Raw genomic sequence first — 26,665 nt, forward strand, 5'->3', positions numbered from 1 at the left:
TCTCTAAAAATCATTGAGCTGCTCCGCATTCGCTTTCTCGAGAGACCGCTTTTGATTAAGGGAACATTTCAGTGGAAGAGTTTTAGGTTTTTTAATTCGTGGGTACTGTGCTGTGGGTTAAACCACAGAGCCTAGGACTTGCCGATCAGAAGGTTAGCGGTTCGAATCCCCGTGACGGGGTGAGCTCCAATTGCTCAGTCCCTGCTCCTGCCAACCTAGCAGTTCGAAAGCACGTCAAAGTGCAAGTAGATAAATAGGTACCGCTCTGGCGGAAAGGTAAACGGCGTTTCCATGCGCTGCTCTGGTTCACCAGAAGCGGCTCAGTCATGCTGGCCACATGACCCAGAACCTTTACACCGGCTCCCTCGGCCAATAAAGCAAGATGAATGCCGCAACCCCAGAGTCAGTCACAACTGGACCTAATGGTCAGGGGTCCCTTTACCTTTACCTTACTGTATATAAATGGGGAAACGGCTTTTCTCTGCTTCTTCCTTTTCCCACTTCACGCTAATAGATTCGGTTGCTTAAAAATATTTTGCAGCGATCGGACTGTGAGAATCTGGAAGGCTCCCTGCAGCTTCGACGGACAGATCTCCGATCCTGGTGATGCGAGCGAAGATGTGGCCAGTAATTAAAGACGAGCGTTGCAGTGCTAGACTTCACAGGCACCTGCTTGCAGCTAGGGAGGAAGAAGAAGAAGATGCAGCTCGACTGTACCGTTTAAGTGTGTCCTATTCTGCTGAAACTGCTGCCCTTAAGAACTGCCTTCTGTACTATATTTCAAACACTAGTCTGTTGGTGGTATGCTTGCCTCACATATAACGGCTGGATTTGTGTGCATTTATTAGCTTTGTAAGTTGAACAAACTGGAAGCCTTTCGCCCTGGAATGGTTGTCTCAAGACCTGTAACCTAGGATGTGAAAGTGCCCTGTGTACCTCACTCTCTGGCCCCTTCTGTTCAGCTGAGCTTCACTTTATGGTTGTATGGAACGTGCCAGCATATCTATTGTCTCATCTCCCAAGCCTTTAATGGAAGAGCAGCGGGGGTCCTAAAAAGTTTACTTATGTTTTGCTGCTGTAAGAAACTAAGACTGGAGTGTAAGGGAGGGGCAGAGTCTTACTTTGAGAGGGGATTACTGCCCTGACTGTGTCATGCTAACAATGAATGCCATACGACCTGCGTTAGTTGTTAGCGTTATACTCTTGCTGACCAAAGTTGTGCAGCTGTGTCTACTCTGTGCTCAGGACTAGAAACTAAAATGCTGTCGAATTATTAACATTTTATTAGTGCTCTGCCTACCACAGTATTCTTACAGAAAAACCTTAATCTATTTTTCTTAGGTTTCCGTCATCTCACGATGTTTTATTTAAGAGGAAAAACAAGGTGTCCTTCCTTTTTAACATACTTTGATATGCTGCTAAATATATTTTAGATATGTTTGTTGAACCTTGGAGTTAGTTAAAAGAAAGGTAGCAACTGTGTCAACAAAAGGCCGTGTGTAAATACATGGGGTGTAAAGAGAGGCTATCTCAACAATGTGCCTGTGTGGATTTTTTTAATTGCTGTAGATTTGAGTGTGGATATTGAACGAGAGGGTTGTATAATTTATCCAGCTTTTCGGAACATTCATTTGTAAATTCGGCAAGTTTTAGGAACAGTGTTTTATTGGGTTTGCTGTTGGGTAGAGGATATGAACTTGTAAATGTACGGCTTGTGATAGTTGATGCTTACATTAAAAAAAAAAAAGACCCACACAATTGAATGTGAACACTTTAATTGCCGCTACTTTTGTTTGGCGCAATACATGAAGAGAAATTAGCTTACAAAGACGTAAGCAACCCTGTGGCATTCAGACTAAAAAGGGTGCTTTGTGGATTGCTTTGTTACTCTTTAATGTCCTTTGTTAATCCAAAGAGTGGTCATTAAGGGTCAAGGCTTCCCAGTGCCATTGCGACCCTGAAGGTGGATGGCAGAGGGGAATACAAAGAAAATATCTGAAATCTTCACCTTTTTAAACTCGGAAACTTATTTCGAAATAAAATTAATAATACAGGCAACAAAAGGAAGAATGCTTGTAGCAATCAGCTCACTGATTACCGTCTTTGGTATATCATAGGTAAGGATGTATGACAATTAAAGAAAAAGTAAAAAGCTGGTGACCTCTTGCTAGAGAAGGTATCAGTCAGAGATGCTTGAGGAGGGGGGCATAGGTGTTCCCCCCTTCACCTGGCTGAGAGGGAACAAAGGGAACGTGTGGCAGTCTTGGGACTGGAGTAGAGAAGAGAAACAGACCTGTCTTGCTGTCTCCAGGAATCTAAAGCTATGGCATTGGGGAGGAAGATCTGTTGGAGTTTTAATGCTGTGAGCCCTGCCACCTGCCACTCGTCAGGGCCGGATTTAGGTTTGATGAGGCCCTAAACTACTGAAGTTAGTGGGGCCCTTTATATGTCCAGCTGTCCTTTGCCAACAACAAATTGTCGCTGGTTTTTTGTGTTGAATGTTGCACGGTGGGTTAAACCACAGAGCCTAGGACTTGCCGATCAGAAGGTCGGCGGTTCGAATCCCCGCAACGGGGTGAGCTCCCGTTGCTCGGTCTCTGCTCCTGCCAACCTAGCAGTTCGAAAGCACGTCAAAGTGCAAGTAGATAAATAGGTACCGCTCCGGCGGGAAGGTAAATGGCATTTCTGTGCGCTGCTCTGGTTCGCTAGAAGCGGCTTAGTCCTGCTGGCCACATGACCCAGAAGCTGTACGCTGGCTCCCTCAGCCAATAAAGCGAGATGAGCGCCGCAACCCCAGAGTCAGCCACGACTGGACCTAATGGTCAAGGGTCCCTTTACCTTTATATGCTACATGGTAATTTATGGACCTAATAGGTATCTAAAGCCATTTGCACATAACAAAATACGTATTTTATCGAAGTGCTTGATAGAGAAATTAGCAAACTAGTGATATTTTAGGGAGCAGGCTAGTAAGCGGGGCCCATTACTTACATCATAGGAGCCTACACAACACAAAACACTGTTGCTGTGTGTAGGTTTTATTTTATTTGTTTTTTATCTTATATTTTGGAAATGTACATCCAGTTTTTTCCCCCTTTAAATTTTTTGGGGGCCCTCAAGAGAGTGGGGCCCTAAGCTATAGCTTGTTTAGCTTATACGTAAATCCAGCACTGATACACGTATACACAAACTTTGTATCGCCAAAACCACCATCTGTCTCCAGTGACTAACTTAGAAACCCAACCTACAGTGTGCATTGGGATCTCTGATTATTTCTCACAGCCTGAAAGTGAGGTTCTGAATTTGCCCAAATGGGCAGCAGAGTGGTGACTAAACAGGGACCAAGGCTAAAATGTTTTTGGAATACATCAGCAGAACGACCAGTGAGTGCATTTCAGTTTATAAAAGATATAAGCATAATAATACCATAGAGAAATCAGCACATTATACATAAAAAGAATCCTGGAGAAAGAAGAAAGAACATTATATGTAAGTAATGACCACATGGCAAACAAAACAGGATATAAATATGCAAGCTTTAAACTTTGTTCAGCAGAAAAATGCACAACTTAGCTATTAAAAGCAGCAATTGTATCAGGAAAAGCAAGTAAAATTTTTAGCAATTACGTAATTAACTCTAAATTGTGCCCTGAAACTTCCACCAGTCCATGCTAGTTCAAAGCTTTACTACGTAACAGTGGTAAAGCAAATGTGCTTAAATATTAAGACTAGAAATTAAAAGGAATAGAGGAGGAATGAAGGGAAAAATCAAGGTCTAGAGAATAAGGCCCAGAAGAGTCCAGAGGGAAGAGGGGAGGAAAAACCAGAAAATAAAATGGTGAAGTTTCAGCATCACCAAGGAATGGACTATGCCTGTGTGTTTGCGTATACAGGAAAGCTCAATGAACCAAGGTTCTAGATCAGGCATGGCCAAACCTGGTCCTCCAGCTGTTTTGGGACTACGACTCCCATCATCCCTAGCTAACAGGACCAGTGGTCAGGGGTGATGGGACTTGTTGTCCCAAAACAGCTGGAGGACCAAGTTTGGCCATGCCTGGTCTGGACCAAGGATTGGTTCAGAGGGAAATGGCTGGAAACTGCTTCAACCTTGAAGAAGCAACACGTTCAAGGCAAGAAAACCCTTCTCTCAAAAAAGAAGTCAAAAGGCCCCAGAAGAAACAAAGAACTGCTGAGAATATTGGAACTAAGAAAACGAAGAAAAATAAGTGAGCTCTAGCATTTGAGGTGCAACCTCTTTTTCATCTCTCAACATCTCCAGATTCGATATTTTCTCTCACACTACTTTTTCTCTCACTCAAATCCAGTTCCGTATTGGTAAATGAAAAAGTCGGAGGCCGACAGCTGTACAAACAGGTGTTGGGTTTTTTTTAAAAAAAAATTAATTCGATTAATTATTTTTGGGGAGTGACATATTCCTTGATAAAGCTGAAAGGAGATCATGAAGGCCGTCAGAGCTGCCAGCAAATCTTGTATCGTCTTCACCCTGGTACACGATCTTGGTGCATGATCACGGCTCAGCTACAGCCTTGCCAGCCTTACTGTCCTCATGTTCCAGCGCAGGGTCACCCAGGGATGCTGGCTGTAGGGAATATCGTACGTTGCACCTTTTTTTCACCGCAGTCCATTGTGGCATAGCTTGAGCGAGGCCTAGTCACCACAGGAATCACTTACCTGTTTTCCCTTGCTTCTCTAATCCAGAGTTCCAGACCCAGAAAAACACACGCCCTCCTTCGCAGCAGGAAACACTCAGACTCTTTATGAGCCACAGATTGAACTAAATATCCCTTCGGTTCCACAGCTCTGTAGGCCTTGTCTTCAGCACCTCTGAACCACAACCCCACCGTACCAAATAAGATGAAAGCTATGCTGCTCAGAGATTGGGGTGCAGGTAACAAAATTAACACAAGAATAGATCACATATAGGGACGCGGGTGGCGCTGTGGGTTAAACCACAGAGCCTAGGACTTGCCGATCAGAAGGTCAGCAGTTCGAATCCCTGTGACGGGGTGAGCTCCCGTTGCTCAGTCCCTGCTCCTGCCAACCTAGCAGTTCGAAAGCAAGTCAAAGTGCAAGTAGGTAAATAGGTACCGCTCCAGCAGGAAGGTAAACGGCGTTTTCGTGTGCTGCTCTGGTTTGCCAGAAGCGGCTTAGTCATGCTGGCCGCATGTACACCGGCTCCCTCAGCCAATAAAGTGAGATGAGTGCCGCAACCCCAGAGTTCGTCATGACGACCTAATGGTCAGGGGTCCCTGTAGCTTTATGCTGCTCAGAGAATGGGGTGCAGGTAACAAAATTAACGCAGGAATAGATCACATATAGGGATGCGGGTGGCGCTGTGGGTTAAACCACAGAGCCTAGGACTTGCCGATCAGAAGGTTGGCGGTTCAAATCCCCGTGATGGGGTGAGCTCCCGTAGCTGGGTCCCTGCTCCTGCCAACCTAGCAGTTTGAAAGCACGTCAAAGTGCAAGTAGATAAATATGTACTGCTCCGGCGGGAAGGTAAACGCCGTTTCCGTGCGCTGCTCTGGTTCGCCAGAAGCGGCTTAGTCATGCTGGCCACATGACCTGGAAGCTGTACACTGGCTCTTTCGGCCAATAAAGCGAGATGAGCGCCACAACCCCAGAGTCGTCCGCAACTGGACCTAATGGTCAGGGGTCGCTTTACCTTTATCTTTAGATCACATATGAGACAAAGCGGCTCTTCAAGTACCCAGGTAAGTGATGGAGTAGGCTCTTGGGACTACCCCCCCCCAAAAAAAAAATCAGTTGAGGCCTTCAGGCATTCTGGTCAAATACGCAAAAGCCCACAGGGCTCCTTGCTTGTGGAATGCTCTCCTCGGGGAGGATCGCCTGACCCAGGGGTTGGGAAGGTTTACCTCACCTGGGCTGGTTCACTCCAGTGGAGACCCCTCTGTGGGCTAGATTGCACCCGCAATTTCTGGCGTCTGAGCAAGTGCAGATGCGATTTCCAGTGCCGCAGAAGTGAGTCCCTGCGCTGTGCTGTGCTGCGCAGGTTTAGCACAGCGCATGGGGACTCTCTGAGTGGGCGGCTCGGTTTAGGGGCGGCTTATGGGCTGGTTAAATGACCCCCGTGGGCCACTTGTGGCCCATGGGCCTTAGGTTGCCTACCCCTGGCCTGACCCCTTCATTACGTAGCTTTATCTTTTAGGCAAAAACATTTCTCTTCTTCCAGGCCTTTAGCTAATGAAACAATCTATGACCTTTTACACTGTGTGGGGTGGGTAATGTTTTTGTTGTTATGGTATGTGTTTTTTTGTTCTTATATTGAGACTCCTGGGTATAAGGCGGTATGTAAACAACAACAACAACTGTCCTAGAATCATAGAGTTGGAAGAGACCACAAGGGCCATCGAGTCCAACCCCCTGCCAAGCAGGAAACACCATCAGAGCACTCCTGACATATGGTTGTCAAGGCTCTGCTTGACAAAGGTCACACCATATGCTGTGACTTTTGGATGATGGTGGCGTAGAAATTTAATAATAATAAATAAAAATAATAAGGCATCAGGCCATCTCTTCTGGCTCTGACCCAATAACACCACATCACCAGGGACCACCCCTAGGTTTCAGATTAGGGCTCTGATATCTCAAGGTCCAGGATATTCCTGACCTGGAAACCCCTTTTCAAGTGTTTGAATAGGAAAACTCAAAGAGAACATCGAATGCCTGCCCTCTGCTGCCCGCTATGCCTGCCCTATCCACCTCCATCATGCATTGAAGGCCCTTGCTTTGGAAAGGAGAATAAGGCTCAAGCAGGGTCTCCCATGAAGATGACAGAGGCCAAGCCAGTGGCTCCTCCTTTTGATAGGTGATACTCTTTTGAAATATAGAATCGGGGCAGGGTTAAAGTAAAAGCCCCATGATCCTGTGCAGAACATGATGCGCACATGATAATGGGCCTAGTGAATCAAAGACCCATATAGTCCAGCCAACCAGACCACAGGCAGGGAGTGGGTGCAATAGCATTTGAAGGAGAAGAAGAAGACGAGTTTGGATTTGATATCCCGCTTTATCACTACCCGAAGGAGTCTCAAAGCGGCTAACATTCTCCTTTCCTTCCTCCCCCACAACAAACACTCTGTGAGGTGAGTGGGGCTGAGAGACTTCAGAGAAGTGTGACTGGCCCAAGGTCACCCAGCAGCTGCATGTGGAGGAGCGGGGAAGCGAACCCGGTTCCCCAGATTGCAAGACTACCGCTCTTAACCACTACACCACACTGGCTCACATTTGCCACATTTGCCACATTTGCTATTCCCAGCAGGTGATATTCAGAGGCACACTGCCTCCCGCAGAACCATTGTGCTTAGTAGCCCTTCATAGCCTAATCTTCCATGAAAAAGCCGATAACATCTCTTTCCTGCTTCTATAAAAATTCTTGCAGCATCATTTTCTCAGAGGAAACGTGGAGCTTTGACTTTAGATCCCCTGTGATAAAAGACCGCAAAGATCTCCGTAATGTATTGTGGGGTGCAAAATAGTAGGGAGAGTGTTAATTAAAGTGATTTAAGGGGAGTAGGATCATGCCCCTATCTCTGTGGTCAAATGCACGTGTTAAACTTCAAATCTATGCCCACATTGGCCTTGTAGCTTCTGTTACATAAGCAACTCTTCCCCCTTCTTTTCCTGAAGATAGCATTTTTTGATTACAAATAAATTTGCAACTTGTCTTCCCTTCAACCTTACATAACCTGCAAATAAGGTCATTTTTTCCCCTTATCAAAGTAACAAATATTTGCAGTGTGTCAGCTTGCAGATAACTCTGTGTGCCCTGCTAGATCTTGCTTATAAAAGGCCATTGTCTGAGGAGCTTGTGTTATATCTATTCAACCATGGAGAGAAATAAGAAGCTTCACTTTTTGGCTCTTGCTCTTGCAGGTAAGATAGAATTTTATAGTTGGATAGCAGTATATTGGAAGGTGTTTCACACTGCGTCAGTCCATTGCTCTATCTAGCTCCTTATTGTCTAGACCAGGGATTCCCAAACTTGGGTCTCCAGCTGTTTGGGGACTACAATTCTCATCACTCTTGACCACTGGTCCTGCTAGCTAGGGATGATGGGAATTGTAGTCCAAAAACAGCTGGAGACCCACGTTTGGGAATCCCTCGTCTAGAAGAACTGGCAGTGGTCCTCCAAGGTTATATGACCTTTTGCCAATCGGATGCCTTCCCATTAGCCTCAGTTTGGGGCCAATGGAATTGGTCACCCCAAACATCCTGAAGGCACTGGGTTGGCCAAGGCGAGGTTAAACATTCCCATGCTCAACTCCAGTGCTGAAGTCAACTTTGCTACCTTCACAGGTGCAGTTCTCTGTTTAAATGTGCCTTGGGGTTATGGAACAAAAATACACTTTTAAGAAATTGTAGTAGGTGCCTGTAAAGGTGAACTGAGGTAGAAAAGTTGCCCAGATCCATTTGTGTTTCCGTTGATAAAAGACTTTCTTTATAATGCATCTATAATGCAGCTAGTTCAACAGCTGTTATTGATTCTTCATTCATTCAGCCGTGTATGTATCTTACCCTTCCAATGCATTCCCTTTTTTTGGAGCAGTTTGTTGTTGTTGTTTAGTCATTTAGTCGTGTCCGATTCTTTGTGACCCCATGGACCAGAGCACGCCAGGCACTCCTGTCTTCCACTGCCTCCTGCAGTTTGGTCAAACTCATGCTGGTAGCTTCAAGAACACCATCCAACCATCTCATCCTCTGTCGTCCCCTTCTCCTTGTGCCCTCCATCTTTCCCAACCTCAGAGTCTTTTCCAGGGAGTCTTCTCTTCTCATGAGGTGGCCAAAGTCTTGGAGCCTCAGCTTCACGATCTGTCCTTCCAGTGAGCACTCAGGGCTGATTCCCTTAAGAATGGATAGGTTTGTTCTTCTTGCAGTCCATGGGACTCTCAAGAGTCTCCTCCAGCACCATAATTCAAAAGCATCAATTCTTCGGCCATCAGCCTTCTTTATGGTCCAGTTCTCACTTCCATACATCACTACTGGGTAAACCATAGCTTTTACTATATGGACCTTTGCTGGCAAGGTGATGTCTCTGCTTTTTAAGATGCTTTCTAGGTTTGTCATTGCTTGGAGCAGTTTACAATAGTCCAAAGTGCTGTGATCCATAAGAACAATATACAAACAGTCTGAGGAGACAGAAATTCAAAGACTCCCCAGAAAAGAAACCCTCATCTGTCTAATATGACAAAAGCTTACTGGAACAGGGAAGCTTTCACCAGGCAGTAAAGGAGAGGGCCAAATCAACCTTCAGTAATCTGGTGCAACCACCAAGAAGGCCCATTCTCTTGTCTATTCAACCAGTCATGCATCCTGCACAGCTGGGACATAGAGGAAGGTGTTTACGGAGTAGCAGGCTGGTTAAATGTACTGGAAGAGGTAGTCTTTAGTGTATCTTGGCTCAAGCCATTGATCTGTGAGGATGTCTACCTCCTTCGATCATAAGTAGCAAAATAGTAAAGGTAAAGGGACCCCTGACCATTAGTTCTAGTCGTGGCCGACTCTGGGGTTGTGGCGCTCATCTCGCTTTATTGGCCGAGGGAGCCAGTGTACAGCTTCCGGGTCATGTGGCCAGCATGACTAAGCCACTTCTGGCGAGGCGAACCAGAGCAGAGCACGGAAACACGGTTTACCTTCCCGCCAGAGCGGTACCTATTTATCTACTTGCACTTTGACGTGCTTTCGAACTGCTTGGTTGGCAGGAGCAGTGACCAAGCAACGGGAGCTCACCCCGTCGCAGGGATTGGAACCGCCGACCTTCTGATCGGCAAGTCCTAGGCTCTGTGGTTTAACCCACAGCGCCACCCGCGTCCCAAAGTAGCAAAATAGTTCAAAACAAAACCAAAGAAAGGGGAGAAGATACTGGAAAGGATGAATGCTTTTTGATAAATTAACTGGCAGTCTTTCGGTTCAAATGCCTTCCCTACTGGCTTCTTTGTCTCTTTACAAATAATACCCTGTAGTTTCTTTGAAAAGGATGGTTTCTGAGCAATTAGTAAAGAAACATGCCCTTGAAGAAGGCGCTTTTGCAAATTTTGCAGGCAGATTTAACAATAAACACGCATCCTTTCCAGCATCTTTGAGATACACTTTCCCCTTTTTGTTTACATCATTGGATGCTTCCTGTTTTGGAAGATTTTCCTTTCAGCAAAATCGTTCCCCACACAATGTGCTTTAGATTGTAGCTCTTCTTTGGGAACAACCGGACTGGTTTCAGCTGGAAAACGGCAGCAATTCTGCCAGCTATCTGCTAAAGCAGGTAAAATGCAATATCCCTCTTCTCTCAATTCCTGTGATGGTGCCTTCCCGTTCTCCCCCAAAATGGGCAGCCAAATATTTGGCTTTGGGAATGGCATGTGGTTATTCTTACCAGCAGGCCATAAAGAATGTCAGTCACCCATGTGGAAAACCAATACTGGCCGCATCTGCTTTCCCCAAAATGAGAGATTTTTTTAAAAGCCACCAGTGGGCAGCACAAGCTTTTGCTAAGGGGTTTAAAATCGTTTTTATTATTAATTCTAAGACCTTCTGTGTGAGTTCAGATCTAGAATTAAAACGCTTCCCTTCTCTAGAGATTGCGTGGGATTACGTATTTATTTATTCAAGGGGGAGAAAGCGTATGGGATACGATCTCATTCAAAATGTTTCTGTTTGCAAAGTGGAATACAATGAACAGCATTCTTAAGGCCTGGCGGGATTAAGCGTTATTCTAAGCATGCCATAGAACAGTTCCCAAAGCAAACCGGGTCCCTGTTGGAGCGCAATTGCCAGAATTGTGGCAGCACAATATGCAGATTGTGCTTATCAAGTGTTTTCATGGCACTTTAAATATCGGTACATGATGTCCCCGTAAACTTCAATATTTAAAAGGCCATGAACATTCTTGGCATCAGGTCACCAAAGAAAAGAAAGAATTTCTGGGGGTGGTCTGGGAGAAACAGTTACACCTCATATGGAGGGAACTCGAAAATCTTGACAGGGTGGACTGGAAAGATGATAGTTGCAATTTGCTCCACAAATACTCTGATGTCAAGGTTCTTTTAATTCTGCAGAACTTATTTGTTTTTTGGGGGGCGGCGGCAAATGTGCACGGACTTGAGCTATATCTCTGTAAAGTTGAGCTATATCTCTGTAAAAACGGCCTCGGCCCAGTATACCTGAAGGAGCATCTCCACCCCCATCATTCTGCCCGGACACTGAGGTCCAGCTCCGAGGGCCTCCTGGCGGTTCCCTCATTGCGAGAAGCAAAGCTACAGGGAACCAGGCAGAGGGCCTTCTCGGTAGTGGCGCCCGCCCTGTGGAACGCCCTCCCAGCAGATGTCAAAGCGATAAATAACTATCTGACATTTAGAAGACATCTTAAGGCAGCCCTGTTCAGGGAAGTTTTTAATCTGTGATATTTTACTGTATTTTTTGTTTCTATGGAAGCCGCCCAGAGTGGCTGGGGAAACCCAGCCAGATGGGCGGGGTACAAATAAAAAATTATTATTATTATTATTATTATTATTATTATTATTATTATTATTATTAAGTTCACCATTACTCCATGGGGTTAGGAAGCATTTTCAGAATGCCAGAAGTCCCAAAATCATGTCAAAAGGCAATGGGATCGTGACTAGTCAAATAGCGCTAGGTGGAAATTTGTAGGCCATGGGTAGGCAAACTAAGGCCCAGGGGCCAGATCCAGCCCAATCACCTTCTAAATCCAGCCCGTGGACGGTCTAGGAATCAGCGTGTTTTTACATGAGTAGAAGGTGTCCTTTTATTTAAAATGCATCTCTGGGTTATTTGTGGGGCCTGCCTGGTGTTTTTACATGAGTAGGATGTGTGCTTTTATTTAAAATGCACCTCTGGGTTATTTGTGGGGCATAGGAATTTGTTTTCCATCCAAAAAAATATAGTCCGGCCCTCCCTCAAGGTCTGAGGGACAGTGGACCAGCCCCCTGCTGAAAATGTTTGCTGACCCCTGATGGACACCTACAGCACGGAGATCTGCTAGAGCAGGAATGGGGAATATTAGGACCTGCCAGATGTTAGGCACGAATTCCCATTGGCCCCAGTCAGCTTGGCAAAGTATACAATGAGAGTTAAGTCAGAGATCTGTGTCCTACTGTCTCTGGCCCTAATTGTTCCCTTATGAAAAATATCACCGCATGCCACCGACTGTACAATAGTGCCGTCCTCACAACTTAGTTATATTAGGTGCATCTGAAAAGGAGCACAATCTTCTGTACATTCAGAGCTCAGTGGGCCAGATCCTAAGTCAGTGTTCATGGAAATGCAGCCTTAGGTATCATCTACTCTTCCACTTATCTTCCTGGGTGTCAAGAATGAGCCCATGGTGGGCTCTGGGGGAAGCAGTTTGGAGCAGACACCAAGAGCAAAGGATTGGCCGGGAGTAATTGTCTAATAGCTACTCAAAGATCAGGAACTAGGAAACAAGGGTGATCAGGCCAGGGCCCATGGGACAGACTCCGCCCCCCCCCAGTAATCAAAGCCACGAGGGACACGGGTGGCGCTGTGGGTTAAACCACAGAACCTAGGACTTGCCGATCAGAAGGTCGGCGGTTCGAATCCCCGCAACAGGGTGAGCTCCCGTTGCTCGGTCCCTGCTCCTGCCAACCTAGCAGTTCGAAAGCACGTCAAAGTGCAAGTAGATAAATAGGTACCGTTCCAGCGGGAAGGTAAACGGCGTTTTCGTGCGCTGCTCTGGTTCGCCAGAAGCGGCTTAGTCCTGCTGGCCACATGACCCGGAAGCTGTACGCCGGCTCCCTCAGCCAATAAAGTGAGATGAGCGCCGCAACCCCAGAGTCAGCCACGACTTGACCTAATGGTCAGGGGTCCCCTTTACCCTTAACTAATCAAGGCCAGCTCAAGAAATTTAGCTGCCTGAGGCAATGGACATGTTGTGCATACCCCCAATTGGACTGGTAGTTGAAGCTTTCTCCAATATTAGTGAAAGGACACTTGAGGGCAGCAGGATAGTGTGTGGGGGAGGAGGCAGGCCGCATGATGATCATAGCTCTGGCCACACCCCCACCTCATTATCTGCCGCCTGAGGCAGCTACCTCAGCCCTGCCAATGGGTGTTCAGTGCTAACTGAGCCCTTAAAAACTCCCTGGGTGTGGCTTACCCCTTTCAGGCCCTGTGGAAGAAGTAAGTCAGACCTAGGGAATACAGTCATACCTCGGGTTACAGACGCTTCAGGTTGCGGTTTTTTTGGGTTACGGACAGCTGAAACCTGGAACGGGTTACTTCCGGATTTCAGTGGTCATGCATGCACAGAAGTGCTAAATTGTGCTTTGCCCATTCGCAGAAGTGCCAAATTGCAACCTGCACGTGCACAGACGCATCGCTACGGGTTGCGGATGCTGTGGATTGCGAACGTGCATCCCACATGGATCACGTTCGCAACCCAAGCATCCACCGTATACAGAAAAATAGAGAATATGGTGAGCTGGCTTGTTGGCATGTGAGGCCCATCGGGACGAGAACTCTGCGTCTTCACTGGCGACTGGCCCGGGGGCTCACTGGCCTGCCCTGTTTCATGGGTAGTCTCTGGTTTGGAAGGTTCTAGGTTTCTGGGGTTGGGCTTAATGTCAAGATCCAGATGTAGGATTTGGGCTGCTGTGCCTCTTGACTCAGTTGGCCTCTGCCAACTGTCAGTCACTGGGACCATGACCCCCCCAAGTTCATAAATTATACTCTGGTGGGTAGCTAGGTGCAAGGTAGCACCTCTTATCGGGGCTTTTTTCCAGCCAGAACTTGCTGGAACTCCAGCACCTCTCAGGTGGCCGCCATTGCCATTCTATGATAACAAGAGGTGTTAGTGGTGAGTTCCGGCACCTTCTTTTCCAGAAGAATAGCGCTGCCTATTATAAACCAATGGGAGTCGTACATATACTATAGAAGTGGATTAACTCGTTCCCGACACATTAACTGAAGAGTCATCCTGACCAGAAAGATCCCTTGGTTGGAATTGTGAATGTTGCTCTCAGCCACAGCTTCACTCCCACAATGGTTTATTGTGTGACTTAACCTTCCTGCAGCTTTGACATGCTTCTCATAAGAAAAGAGCCCCGCTTCAGAGATGGATTCAATCGCTGATATACCGTTAAATTAAATGGGGATAATTACGTTGAATTGTAATTTGGGAGCCAGCAATTAATATTTCCAGAAGCTTTAGTCAAAAGTGAAAGGCTCTGTGCAGTGGGATTTTAATTGACTTTATACAATGTTTGGTGGCAACAGCAACTTCTTATTAACATTCATTCTTAGGAAGGAACTAATCTTGCATGCTCCACCTTATGTAATTTATTTCTGAGTGGCATTTGCGAACATCAGCCTAAAGAGGGCAATAGACAAATGGTATTGTGTTGGTATTATGACAATGGAGAGGGAAGGTTGCTATGAATGGCACCTACATTGGAGGGGCACTCCCTCTCTTCTTCACGTTGACCAAAGATGTCTCAGAAACTCTTAGGTCACATCCAAACCATACATTTAAATCGCTTCTATGCTACTATGACAGTCTGTCCTGATCCCCCGGCCCACCTGGCAGCCAGACAGCGTGCCAAGACCAAGTCCAAAATCCGAGGGTCCCTCAGCATTCGCAAAGTCCACAGTCTGAGATCCGAAGCTGAAGGTCAGGAAACGAGGTTCAGGGTTGATCCAAGTCCCAAGTCAGGATGCAGTCCAGCATCAAGCCTGAAGTAGAAACCTGTGGAGGTTCAGGAGCATCCAACACAAGGTCCCACAATTAATAATAATAATAGATAATTTTATTATTTATACCCTGCCCATCTGGCTGGGTTTCCCAGCCACTCTGGGCAGCTCCCAACATAATATTATAAACACAATAAAACATCAAACATTTTAAAAAAACTTCACTAAACAGAGCTGCCTTCTAAAAGTCAGAAAGTTGTTTATTTCCTTGACCTCTGATAGGAGGGCATTCCACAGGGCAGACGCCACCACCGAGAAGGCCCTCTGTAACCTCACTTCTTGCAGTAAGGGAACTGCCAGAAGGCGTTTGGAGCTGGACCTCATTTCTTCCTTCCTTCCTTCCTTCCTTCCTTCCTTCCTTCCTTCCTTCCTTCCTTCCTTTCTTCCTTTCTAAATTTATTTATTTGGTTTTTCAGATTAAAAATTTGCTGTCATATGTCCAACATACAACATATAAATTAGGTTCCAATGGACCTCTTGGACTTCCCTCTTCCCCTTTGTGGGTCCCATTGTTAATAATTTCCTCCTGCATCTTTTATAATAATCCAAATCTATTGTGTCCAAAATTCACCATTAAACTACAAGTGATATTCCAATCCTACTAACGATTTGAATTTTTTACAACGCTCTTTAAGATAAGTTATAAATTTTCCCTGTTCCTTATTAAAAATTTGTTATTGGCCCAGAGATGGAAATAAGATAAAGTCCCTACAGAGAAGAATGGCAGATCAAGTGGATGGATTATGCTGAAATGACTAAAATGACTGGAAGTATCAGAAATCAGGAAGATTGCATCCACTAATTACTGTTTCTCCCCTCTTAGTTTTAAACCAGGCTTACGCTGTGAGGGAAGATGGACTACATGGTTACTCTCTGACTGGAAAACCAGAGAAGACAGAGAAAGGCTGGAGGTAAACAACAGCTTTTGTTATTCCTCTCCACCTCAGTTCTTTGTCTATTTAATATTTTGTACACTGACAACACTTTTCTGATATCTCTTGATTTTTCCTCAAATGTAAAGCCTTGCTTGATTGTGAAGGAGCCATATGCTTTGCAAATGGATGTGGATTGTTTAATGATGAAAACAATGTAAAGAGCAACAGAAAAGTGCAACGATTGTGCATATGGCGCAATGCATGAGCAAAGATAAAAGATAGCTAAAGCGTGTTCTCCTTCACGGAGAGCACATGTTGCGGTGGGGGCCACCAGGACACTCCAGAGTTGGGGGCGGGCTAATTGACCGTTGGCCACTGATGCGATTGGGGCTTCCCTTGTTGTTGGGAAGAAGTGAATGTTGCCATTTGTTAATTGACAGCCAGAAATGCTAAAACTCCTTGCACGAGGCTAGGGCTTCCTCTTTTCGCCCGTGCATCAGATTGCCCATCCCTCCCTCCCTAGAATAGGGTTGTTCGCTTTGACCTTGCTATGCCTGTCATGGGGTCATCTGCTTTGGGGCAGGGGCCTGGTAGGAATTTTGTCCATCTGGCTGATTGGCTAGGGCCATTTGGTTTTTGCCTACTGCGTAGCAAATCGTCACAACTTGTAGGTTCGCGGTTAGGCATTGGTTTATGGTTTGGTTGGTTGAGGGGCATGGATTGGCTGTGCCTGCCCCTCTAATGCTGCTGCTGCAAGGGATTCAGTTAAAGGAATTGGGGGCTAACTATTGCTTGTCCACTCTGTCAAGGGATCTCGGGCCATAGCAATGAGCTCCTGGTTGCATTTGGGGAGGGCTGAGGGCAGGTTCCCTGCTCCGTCGCTAGCCCCAAGTATATTCCCCTATTCTGACTTTCGCATCGTGCGGAATGTCAGTCTGTCATCCATGGTGGGGGCAGATAGTCGCAACCAATGCCTTAGCAAGCACTCACAAAATTCTATTTTAATAAAGTTGTGGCCAAAATTATGCCAAAAATCTTAAACAAAAATTCTGTGTGATGTGTGAGTTATTGGGGTGGCCCTGGGGACCTCGACACGCAACTACATTTACCTGCACAGAAGCCCAGGCAAAGCTGTACTCCAAAGGTTGCTGTGTACACCCAGAGCTCTGCATAAGCAAAAATAATCCATCTCTTCTGTGATGGGGCATGCCTCCCCCACATATAATAATAATAATAATAATAATAATAATAATAATTTTTATTATTTATACCCCGCCCATCTGGCCGGGGTATGTGCTTACAGCACATACAAATTGTAAAACATTAGACAATAAAAATTTCCCGATACAGGGTTGCCTTCAGATGTCTTCTAAAAGTCAGTTAGTTGGGTTTTTTTTTGACATTTGACAGAAGGGCGTTTCACAGGGCCACTACCGAGAAGGCCCTCTGCCTCGCACTATATAAAGGGGATACTCCCTGATATTGAAAAGAATAAGTCAGTCTTTGCTCATGTGGAGTTCATGGCTGCATCTACACAGCTATAAAAATAACACTCTGAAAAACAACCACTTTAAAGCTCACAATGGAAAAATCCATAGAGTTCCAATTTCGACTCCACAGCGCCATCTGGTGTCACAGTGTTATAACACATTTATAACGTTTTATTTTTGCTAATGTAGCTGAGTCCATGCATGTAGTCTAAGATCCTTTGAGCTGAGTTCTACTTGTGGAAAGTGTGCTTGCGACACCTGCTAATGGAAGAGGGGTAGGCAAAATGTGCTGATTCCTCTTTCCTTCTGCCCCGCAACCTCAATCTGCTCTGGGACATTGTGGGACCATATGGAGTAGCACAGGAGAGGGAGATTAGGCAAATATTCCCTCTCTCCTTCTATCAGAAAGAGCCTCTCCTGGATCAAAGGTGAAACTCCTTCTATGAGCAGAAGGGTATCTTAGGATCCAGTCCTGAGTGTCTGGAGAGTAGAAACCATTAATGCTTTATTTTAATAACAAACAACGGAGGCTGGCTCAGGGAATAAGAATTGATTTGATTTTCGCAAATGGAATTGCAACGCAATGGTTCTGAATCAATAAAACTGTTCACTGGACGGGAACTAGATGACATAAAGTTGGATTTAATTACCACAAACTGAATCACAATGCAATTATTCTGGATGAATAAAGGGTTCACTAGACGGGACACAGAGTAATAATGGACATTTATGTCCCAGATGCCTTCTCTGCCTGTGGACCTGTGTGGCCATGTGGCATTTTATTGAATTATAAGGCCTTGATTGTAGAATTTTGATCCTGATTTAGCTGATCCGGATTAAAATCCCAACCGATTCATGGATCCATTTCCTTGAGTCTCCATGTAAACTGTATTGTAAAACACTTTGCAGAAATGTCATAAAGTGGTGGGTAATATTCTTTCGATGGGATATATTTAGACACATGAACTGATCACTACAGTGAGATTTTGGAGATCTATGCTTACCGAATGTTCAGAGAACTAAATATTTTTCACTCTGCCTTGCTGACTGCTCATAGGAACAGACAATATAGTGTGAAGATAAATGGCGGTGTGTGTTTTCCAGGGTGGCCCTGTCAAGACGTGGAACAGCTTCCCTCTATGGAAATGACATTCCTCAACTTGTGTTGGATGTGGAGTTTCAGACAGAGGACAGAGTCAGGTTTAAGGTGAGTGAAAGAGAAAGCAAGCAAGGAAAGAAGTTGGTCAGCTATAATAAAAATAAAAATAAAAATAAAAATAAAAATAAAAATTTATTATTTGTACCCCGCCCATCTGGCTGGGTTTCCCCAGCCACTCTGGGCGGCTTCCATAGAAACCAAAAATACACTAAAATATCACACATTAAAAACTTCCCTGAACAGGGCTGCCTTAAGATGTCTTCTGAATGTCAGGTAGTTATTTATCACTTTGACATCTGATGGGAGGGCGTTCCACAGGGCGGGCGCCACTACCGAGAAGGCCCTCTGTCTGGTTCCCTGTAACCTCACTTCTCGCAATGAGGGAACAGCCAGAAGGCCCTCGGCACTGGACCTCAGCGTCTGGGCAGAACGATGGGAGTGGAGATGCTCCTTCAGGTATACTGGGCCTTTGAGGCCATTTAGGGCTTTAAAGGTCAGCACCAACACTTTGAATTGTGCTCAGAAACATACTGGGAGCCAATGTACGTTTTTCAAGACCGGTGTTATGTGGTCTCGGCAGCCGCTCCCAGTCACCAGTCTAGCTGCCGCATTCTGGATTAGTTGTAGTTTCCGAGTCACCTTCAAAGGTAGCCCCACGTAGAGCGCATTGCAGTAGTCCAAGCGGGAGATAACTGGAGCATGCACCACTCTGGCGAGACAGTCCGCAGGCAGGAAGGGTCTCAGCCTGCGTACCAGGTGGAGTGGTAGACACATGCCCTGGATACAGAATTGACCTGCGCCTATCATTTATGCACAACTCTATGTTTATTTTGTATGTGTCTCTTCTTATTTGGAAATAGATCTATGACCCTAACAACCAACGCTTCGAAGTTCCTCTCAAGATTGAATCCCCTCCTCTCGCTGCTGCTGACACCAGCTATGACATTGAATTTGTCAACGATTTATCTCTTCGGTTTAAAATCATAAGGAAAGCCACAGGAACTGTGCTGTGAGTACAAGCTATATTAAGTTTGCTTGCTGGGGAAAGGGAAAAAAAAACAAGAAGTGATGGCACTGAGATGAGCACCATTTCTCATGCGTTGCAGCTTGGCTCAGCATGAAAGGAAAAGAAAAATGATCCTTTCTATCCTGAGTATAAGTTCTGTTTGTCACAGAAATAGCAGGGAGCAAATTATTCCTTGTCTTCGCTGAAGGGATAAAATGCCAAGTGCACACATGCAGATGAAGAAATATTGAGTGAGTGTATTTTCTTTCCATAATCCCTCATCAGATGGGTGATTAGCTAATACTCTGCGCCCTTGCGCAGATATGAGTTAGTGTTAGGTACTGAATTGATCAGGATCCAAAAGGCAGCAGTCTGATTGGTGCTAGAACAATAGGGTTCAGAATGCAGCAGTCTGATTGGTCCTAGAACAATAGGGTTCAGAATGCAGCAGTCTGATTGGTCCACAGGAGCCACCCAATCCAGCTCCAGGTGGAAGTGAATCCGCAACCTGATTGGCCTACAGGTGAATACTGGAATTAGCCAATCAGGTGGGACCCATTGTGTAAATAATGTATATAAAGCAGACATTCTGGGGGAACTTCCATTCCTCCTCACCACTATGAACTGAATAAAGAGCATGAAATCCACTCTCGACTCCCAGTGTATTTCAGTTAGTTAAAGACTTTGTCAAGAAAATGTGCATTATCTGTGTCCAGATCTTCACATGTAATGATCACACTGTATCTACATATCCATGTAGCCATAGCCGGTCTCAACTTTTGGTCATGCATACATGCAGTGAAATGGGTGATCATCATCATATGTTATAATCTACATGTAGGATGGCATTTATTCTCACATGAAATCTGCGTAGGAAATTGAGAATGTATGAAGAGGCTCTGAGACAAGGATAAGATCGTCTTCTAGGTTTTGGGCATCTGGCTCTGGTTTCTGAAATGTGGATTTAATGGCATTTGCCAGCTTTACGAAAAGAGGAGACTGAGCAGTAGTTTAGAGGAAGCCAGAGGGCAGTCTTGGCTAATACGTTTATCGGCAGTGAAGCAAGATGCTTGGCTGCTTAACATTGCCTGGAAGGAAAAACAGTATCAGGAAATCATGATTCCTTTCAGGGGCTTATGTAAGTTCTTGCAAAATCTGCTTCTCTTTCTTTCTTTCAATGGAGAATTAATTTTCAAGGTGGTGCTTGGTTAGTCGCTTTTACCAAAAGAGGATGTGTTGAATGAAACATTAGCGTGGGAAAAAGGCTAGCAGGGATTTCATATAACATGTTCAGACAGGAGGGGGGAAGGCATAGAATGTGCCAGGGGGAGGCAGGGGGGCTCTTAAAAACAACATCCCCCCAGCAACTCGCTCTCCTTCCACTTATTCCGCCCCCATTTCTGAACTCCTGTTTATTAACAAGTGCATTTTTTTTCTTTCTCAATTTTCACCCACTTAGAAATATACCGTATTTTTTGCTCTATAAGACTCACTTTTTTCCCTCCTAAAAAGTCAGGGAAAATGTGTGTGCGTCTTATGGAGCGAATGCAGGCTGCGCAGCTATCCCAGAAGCCAGAACAGCAAGAGGGATTGCTGCTTTCACTGCGCAGCGATCCCTCTTGTTGTTCTGGCTTCTGAGATTCAGAATATTTTTTTTCTTGTTTTCCTCCTCCAAAAACTAGGTGCGTCTTGTGGTCTGGTGCATCTTATAGAGCGAAAAATATGGTACTTTGACCCCTCAATATCCCCTCTGCCATTTTTCCATGGCATGAAAGACAGAGCCAGTCAGTATTGATTTCAGGGTCTCAGCCCAAGTGAACTGCACTCTTCTTAATTTCATTTTTTTGTGTGAAATAAAAATCCTTGCTCCTTGCATTCATTGGTTCCTCTGTTCAAACTGGACCATGTTGTTCCTCTCAAAAAACTTACACTAGCCAGACAAAGAGGACAGGGGCAAAGGCCATCTTAGAACCATGTCCGCCCAACTTAAACTAGCAGTGTGGCTATTCCCATACTGTAGTTGCATAGCTGTCAACTTACAGATTTGAAAATAAGGGACCAGCAGCCTCGAAAATAAGGGAGCAGCAGCCAAAATAAGGGATTTTCCGGGCACAGGTATGTTCAGCTTCTGAGCCCCTCTGAGCCAAAGGCAGAAAGCCCAGCCAGCAGCCAAATGAAGCCTCATCAATAAGGGACAGCAGTGGGACATGGCGCTGGGATAAGGGACTGTCCCGCCAAATAAGGGACACTTGACAGCTATGTGTAGTTGTTTGACTGGCATTTATTCTTCTTGTTTGGTTTCTGCCTTTTCATCCCTTCCTTGAAATCATTGGGACTGAAACTCTCAGTCTACACCCATAAGCATGCAATTAACTCATGCTTTATAGGGAAGGGAGTCCCACTAGACCAAGTGGGATTTTCTTCTTAGTATGCAAGTTTAGGACTGTCCTGCCTTTCTCATTTGTTTTCTGTGGGGCTTAGGCATGCCCGGCTACCACCACATGCATGTTTGCACTGACAAATTCTGCTACACAGAAAAGAGTGGAGTTAATATAGTCGGCTTATCAGAAAGCCAAGCCGGGGTTGATAAAGGGATGCGCCTCGATTGCTTAACATTAAATGAACATCCATACAGTGGTACCTCGGGTTACATACACTTCAGGTTACAGACGCTTCAGGTTGCAGACTCTGCTAACCCAGAAATAGTACCTTGGGTTAAGAACTTTGCTTCAGGATGAGAACAGAAATTGCGCAGCGGCAACGGGAGGCCCCATTAGCTAAAGTGGTGCTTCAGGTTAAGAACAGTTTCAGGTTAAGAACGGACCTCCAGAACGAATTAAGTACATAACCAGAGGTACCACTGTACAGTGCTACCTTGGGTTACATATGCTTCAAGTTACATACGCTTCAGGTTACAGACTCCGCTAACCCAGAAATAGTACCTCAGGTGAAGAACTTTGCTTCAGGATGAGAACAGAAATTGTGTGGCAGCAGCGGGAGGCCCCATTAGCTAAAGTGGTGTCTCAGGTTAAGAACAGTTTCAGGTTAAGAACGGACCTCCGGAATGAATTACCATAAGTACTTAACCAGAGGTACCACTGTATAGTGATATATATATATATATATGATATTGCTTGAATTCACAATGCGCAAGAGAATCGTCACCTTGGATCTCGTGCCTTGGATCTCGAACGCCTTGGCTCCCGAACAAATTGGCTCCTGCATGATCAAAACCTGGAAGTGAGTGTTCCGAATTTCGAACGATTTTCGGAAGCTGAACGTCCAGCATGGCTTCCATGGCTTCCAATTGGCTGCAGGAGCTTCCTGCAGAAGCCATGTTTGGGTTTCTGAACGTTTTGGAATTTGAACAGACTTCGGGAACAGATTCTGTTCAACTTCCAAGGTACGACTGTATTCCTTATACAGATGGGGAGCTCAGCCATAGGGTATTCTCCAGGAGATCCTGGGTGAGTAAGAGCTTTCATCCAGATGTTAGAAGTTTGGGGTTTATACTCTAGTCCAGGTCTCCCATACTTGGTCCCCTCCAGATGTTTTGGACAGCAACTCTTATCATCCACAGGCAGCATCAAAACATCTGTAAAGCACCAGATTGGGGAAACTTGCTCTAGTCCTGGATCATTTGCCCCCAACTTGATTTGATTTATTATATTTTGATGCGACATTTCATAAAAATGAAACTCAAAGCAGCTTACAATCAATAGCAATAACCTAAGAGAACATCACAAATACAGCACCAATCATATAGGATAATTAACAAATCGTCAGTAAAGCAATTACAAATAACCAGTAAAGCAATTACAAATTATCAGTAGAATCATAGAATTGTCAAGTTGGAAGGGACCACAGACCACAAGGGTAATCTAGTCCAATGCAGGAATATTTCGCCCAACATGGGGCTAAAACTCTCAGCCTTGAGGTTAAGAGTTTCACTCTCCACCAACTGAACTATCTATGTCACCGGTAAAACAATTATAATCTGTAAAACACTATTAGCAAAACAACTAAAGTACAGTGGTACCTCGGGTTAAATACTTAATTCGTTCCAAAAGTCCGTTCTTAACCTGAAACTGTTCTTAACCTGAAGCACCACTTTAGCTAATGGGGCCTCCTGCCTGCTGCCGCCGGAGCCCGATTTCTGTTCTCATCCTGAAGCAAAGTTCTTAACCTGAAGCACTATTTCTGGGTTAGCGGAGTCTGTAACCTGAAGCGTCTGTAACCTGAAGCGTATGTAACACGAGGTACCACTGTAATAAGCTGAGCAGCACAATTGCAGCAGAAGTCTTATTACAGGACTCACAAAGTACTACAGCTAATCTACAAAACAATCATAGAATCATAGAGTTGGAAGAGACCACAAGGGCCATCGAGTCCAACCCCCTGCCAAGCAGGAAACACCATCAGAGCACTCCTGACATATGGTTGTCAAGCCTCTGCTTAAAGACCTCCAAAGAAGGAGACTCCACCACACTCCTTGGCAGCAAATTCCACTGTCGAACAGCTCTTACTGTCAGGAAGTTCTTCCTAATGTTTAGGGGGAATCTTCTTTCTTGTAGTTTGGATCCATTGCTCCGTGTCCGCTTCTCTGGAGCAGTAGAAAACAACCTTTCTCCCTCCTCTATGTGACATCCTTTTATATATTTGAGCATGGCTGTCACAAACACAACATGCCATCTACACTGCTACATTGGCTGCTACCAGAACCATATTCTGCAGGCCAGGAGCCACTGTGCCTCTTAGCGAAACGCCATCCAGATACATGTTTACCTGCATGACAGGTATATTGAGACCTAAGAAGAATCAGGTGGGTGAGGTGGGTGTGAAATGTCAAGTGTAAGGTTGAAAAATAAAAATAATTCTAAGCCAAGGCAAACTTTTCCAGCAGAAGGAAAGCATGGCAGGAATAAGAAAACAATAGAGAGGAATATTTAGGTGTGTGTGTGTGTGTGTGTGTGTGTGTGTGTGTGTGTGTGTGTGTGTGTGTTTTCCAGCCAGGGGGTTCAAAATCAAAGCAGAATTTTGGATAAATGTGTGAAAAAGCAGGCGGTCATTGGGGCTTGCAGAAGAGCTTGTGGCAGGAAAAAGGCATGAATTAATATGCCAGAAAACTGACACACACACACACACACACACACACAGAGAGAGAGAGAGAGAGAGAGAGAGAATGTGCAACCAGCTGCAGCGGTGCAGTTGTTTGCCAATAAAGAAAGGGACCAATTTTGCATCTTTGAAAATAAAATATTGCTCAAAGCAATCAATAAGCTGCAAATGAATCCGGCGGGCAGTTTTTCCAGCTGCATTTGAATGTCTGAATAGATGATAAATTGTGTCTAGAAAGCAACACAAAATCCTTCTGTACCTGCTGTTTAATTTGCGGTCCCCTAAAACAGCTCTGCCATCGCTCAGCCCCCTCTGAGTTCCCAGACCTTTTTGTACCTTTTATCTCTGTCAAGCAGGCTTTATATTTTTGGATAACCTTGCCCCAAAAGCCCTAATGCACCTCCCTATCCCACAATTTTTCTGGCATAGTTCAGGTTAACCCCATTCCAAGGGATGCTGTTGACATAGTGACATGTAGACATTTATATCCAGGGTTAAATCACCTCCCTGCCTTTCTATGCTATAATCACTGCAATAAGTAATACGACGCATTACTTACTATACCACAGAGATTTAACAAAGACTGGCTAATTTCCATAGATAAATGGGTTAGACAGAATAAGCATGCTTTTGACAGTGATATTAGGTGCTTCGCTCAGTTCATGATCTGGCTGCGAAGCAGCTATCAAGACTTTCCCCCAGGCCAGCAGGGCTGCCCACCTCGTAGCAATTGTCACAACTCGGCAGTTTAGGCTTTGGGTGAGTCTCTGGTGGAGGGGAGGTTGTAGCTCAGGTTTCCCCAAACTTGGGTCTCCAGCTGTTTTTGGACTACAACTCCCATCATCCCTAGCTAGCAGGACCAATGGTCTCAGATGATGGGAATTGTAGTCCAAAACAGTTGGAGACCAAGGTTTGGGAAACATTGCTGTAGCCTCTGCCTGCTCCTCCAGGTTTCGGGGGTATCCTCTTAAAGGGATCTAGTGGGAGTTGCTTCTTTCTGGAAGCCCAGCTGGGGGTGGGGGCCATAGCACTCCTCAAAGGGGTCCCTATTTGACATGTGTCATAGGCCCCTCCGTCAGCCCTGGGTTGACCCCATCTGGTATACCCCAGAAGATAGGCTAGTATCTCAATGATTATATTCAATGGCTATGCCAAACCTCTGTATCTGTAGTCAATAAAGTTGTGGCCTGATTTGACCCGAAATACAGCTTATTGGAATGCGAGTGGCGTTGTGGGTTAAACCACAGAGCCTGGGACTTGCTGATCGGAAGGTCAGCGGTTCGAATCCCCGCAATGGGGTGAGCTCCCATTGCTCGGTCCCTGCTCCTGCCAACCTAGCAGTTCGAAAGCACGTCAAAGTGCAAGTAGATAAATAGATACCGTTCCGGCGGGAAGGTAAACGGCATTTCGGTGCTCTGCTCTGGTTCACCAGAAGCGGCTTAGTCATGCTGGCCACATGACCCGGAAGCTGTATGCCGGCTCCCTCGGCCAATAAAGCGAGATGAGCGCCGCAACCCCAGAGTCGGTCACGACTGGACCTAATGGTCAGGGGTCCCTTTACCTTTACTGCTTATTGGGGTGACAGTCATGGGGGCTGCTGGGGGGTGGGTGGGTCACACAAATGTGCTTTATCTGGCTACTGTATTGTATAACATATAGCTATGTTCTGTATCTAAGTGAAAAATCCCAATGGGAAGTCTTTAAATGTCAGACTTGCAAGAGAAAAAGAGGCAGCATATTGAATGGGGACAAGTTAGCCTGGGGGGGAGTGTACATTCTTGATTGCTGTTTACATTATACTCAGCATTTCAGCTCCTGCAGAGAGATTGTTTGCAGTGACCAAAATGCATGAGCATCAGATAGTGTTCATAGGGGTTAATAGGCCAGGACTCTGTCAGAGGAGCTAAGTAGGCAAGGCTGCGATGTTAAATTGGGTGGACATCAAGGGATGACCTCCTGCAAACACGCTGGTTACGTAGTAAGGATGGACGTCAGTGAAATACTCTACACATGAACAATTTTCTTCAAACCTTGACAGCACCAGGCGTTAGGTGAAAAACAGAGATTAGATGCACAGCTTCTGTGCAACTGATTCTTACAATACCTCAACCCCAGGGCTGTAGCCAAGGTTAGTTCTGCTCAGAGAAGACGCATCAAAATTAATGGAAGTGAATAACTCAGGTTCGTTAATTTCAATGGGTTTACTCTGAGTATAACTTTGCCGCCTTCACAGAAGGTCCTTGTGGTAACT

General features: G+C 45.3%; 2 protein-coding genes and 1 long non-coding RNA gene across 18 annotated transcripts in view; 2 read left to right on the plus strand and 1 right to left on the minus strand.

The window, feature by feature from the left end:
• Positions 1-1,758, plus strand: part of KIF21A (kinesin family member 21A) — a 101,794-nt gene extending 100,036 nt beyond the window's left edge. For all 16 annotated transcript variants that reach the window (XM_083399318.1, XM_083399322.1, XM_083399311.1 and 13 more), the window contains one exon: positions 542-1,758. In XM_083399318.1, coding sequence (XP_083255444.1) covers positions 542-635 — 94 coding nt within the window. In that variant the 3' untranslated portion in view covers positions 636-1,758. The remainder of the gene's footprint in view (positions 1-541) is intronic.
• Positions 1,759-7,797: 6,039 nt separating this feature from the next.
• Positions 7,798-26,665, plus strand: part of LOC310658049 (sucrase-isomaltase, intestinal-like) — a 92,005-nt gene continuing 73,137 nt past the window's right edge. Inside the window, exons 1-4 of the mRNA XM_083399585.1 lie at positions 7,798-7,917; positions 15,590-15,677; positions 18,236-18,338; positions 19,151-19,299. Of these exons, the coding sequence (XP_083255711.1) occupies positions 7,872-7,917; positions 15,590-15,677; positions 18,236-18,338; positions 19,151-19,299 (386 nt within the window). The 5' untranslated portion in view covers positions 7,798-7,871. The remainder of the gene's footprint in view (positions 7,918-15,589; positions 15,678-18,235; positions 18,339-19,150; positions 19,300-26,665) is intronic.
• LOC310658302 overlaps positions 14,223-26,665 on the minus strand; it is a 35,015-nt gene continuing 22,572 nt past the window's right edge. Inside the window, exon 4 of the long non-coding RNA XR_014502204.1 lies at positions 14,223-14,748. This is a non-coding gene — a long non-coding RNA (uncharacterized lncRNA). The remainder of the gene's footprint in view (positions 14,749-26,665) is intronic.

Source organism: Podarcis tiliguerta, assembly GCF_965153285.1.
Source record: "Podarcis tiliguerta genome assembly, chromosome: 10".
NCBI classification, from domain to species: Eukaryota; Metazoa; Chordata; class Lepidosauria; order Squamata; family Lacertidae; genus Podarcis; species Podarcis tiliguerta.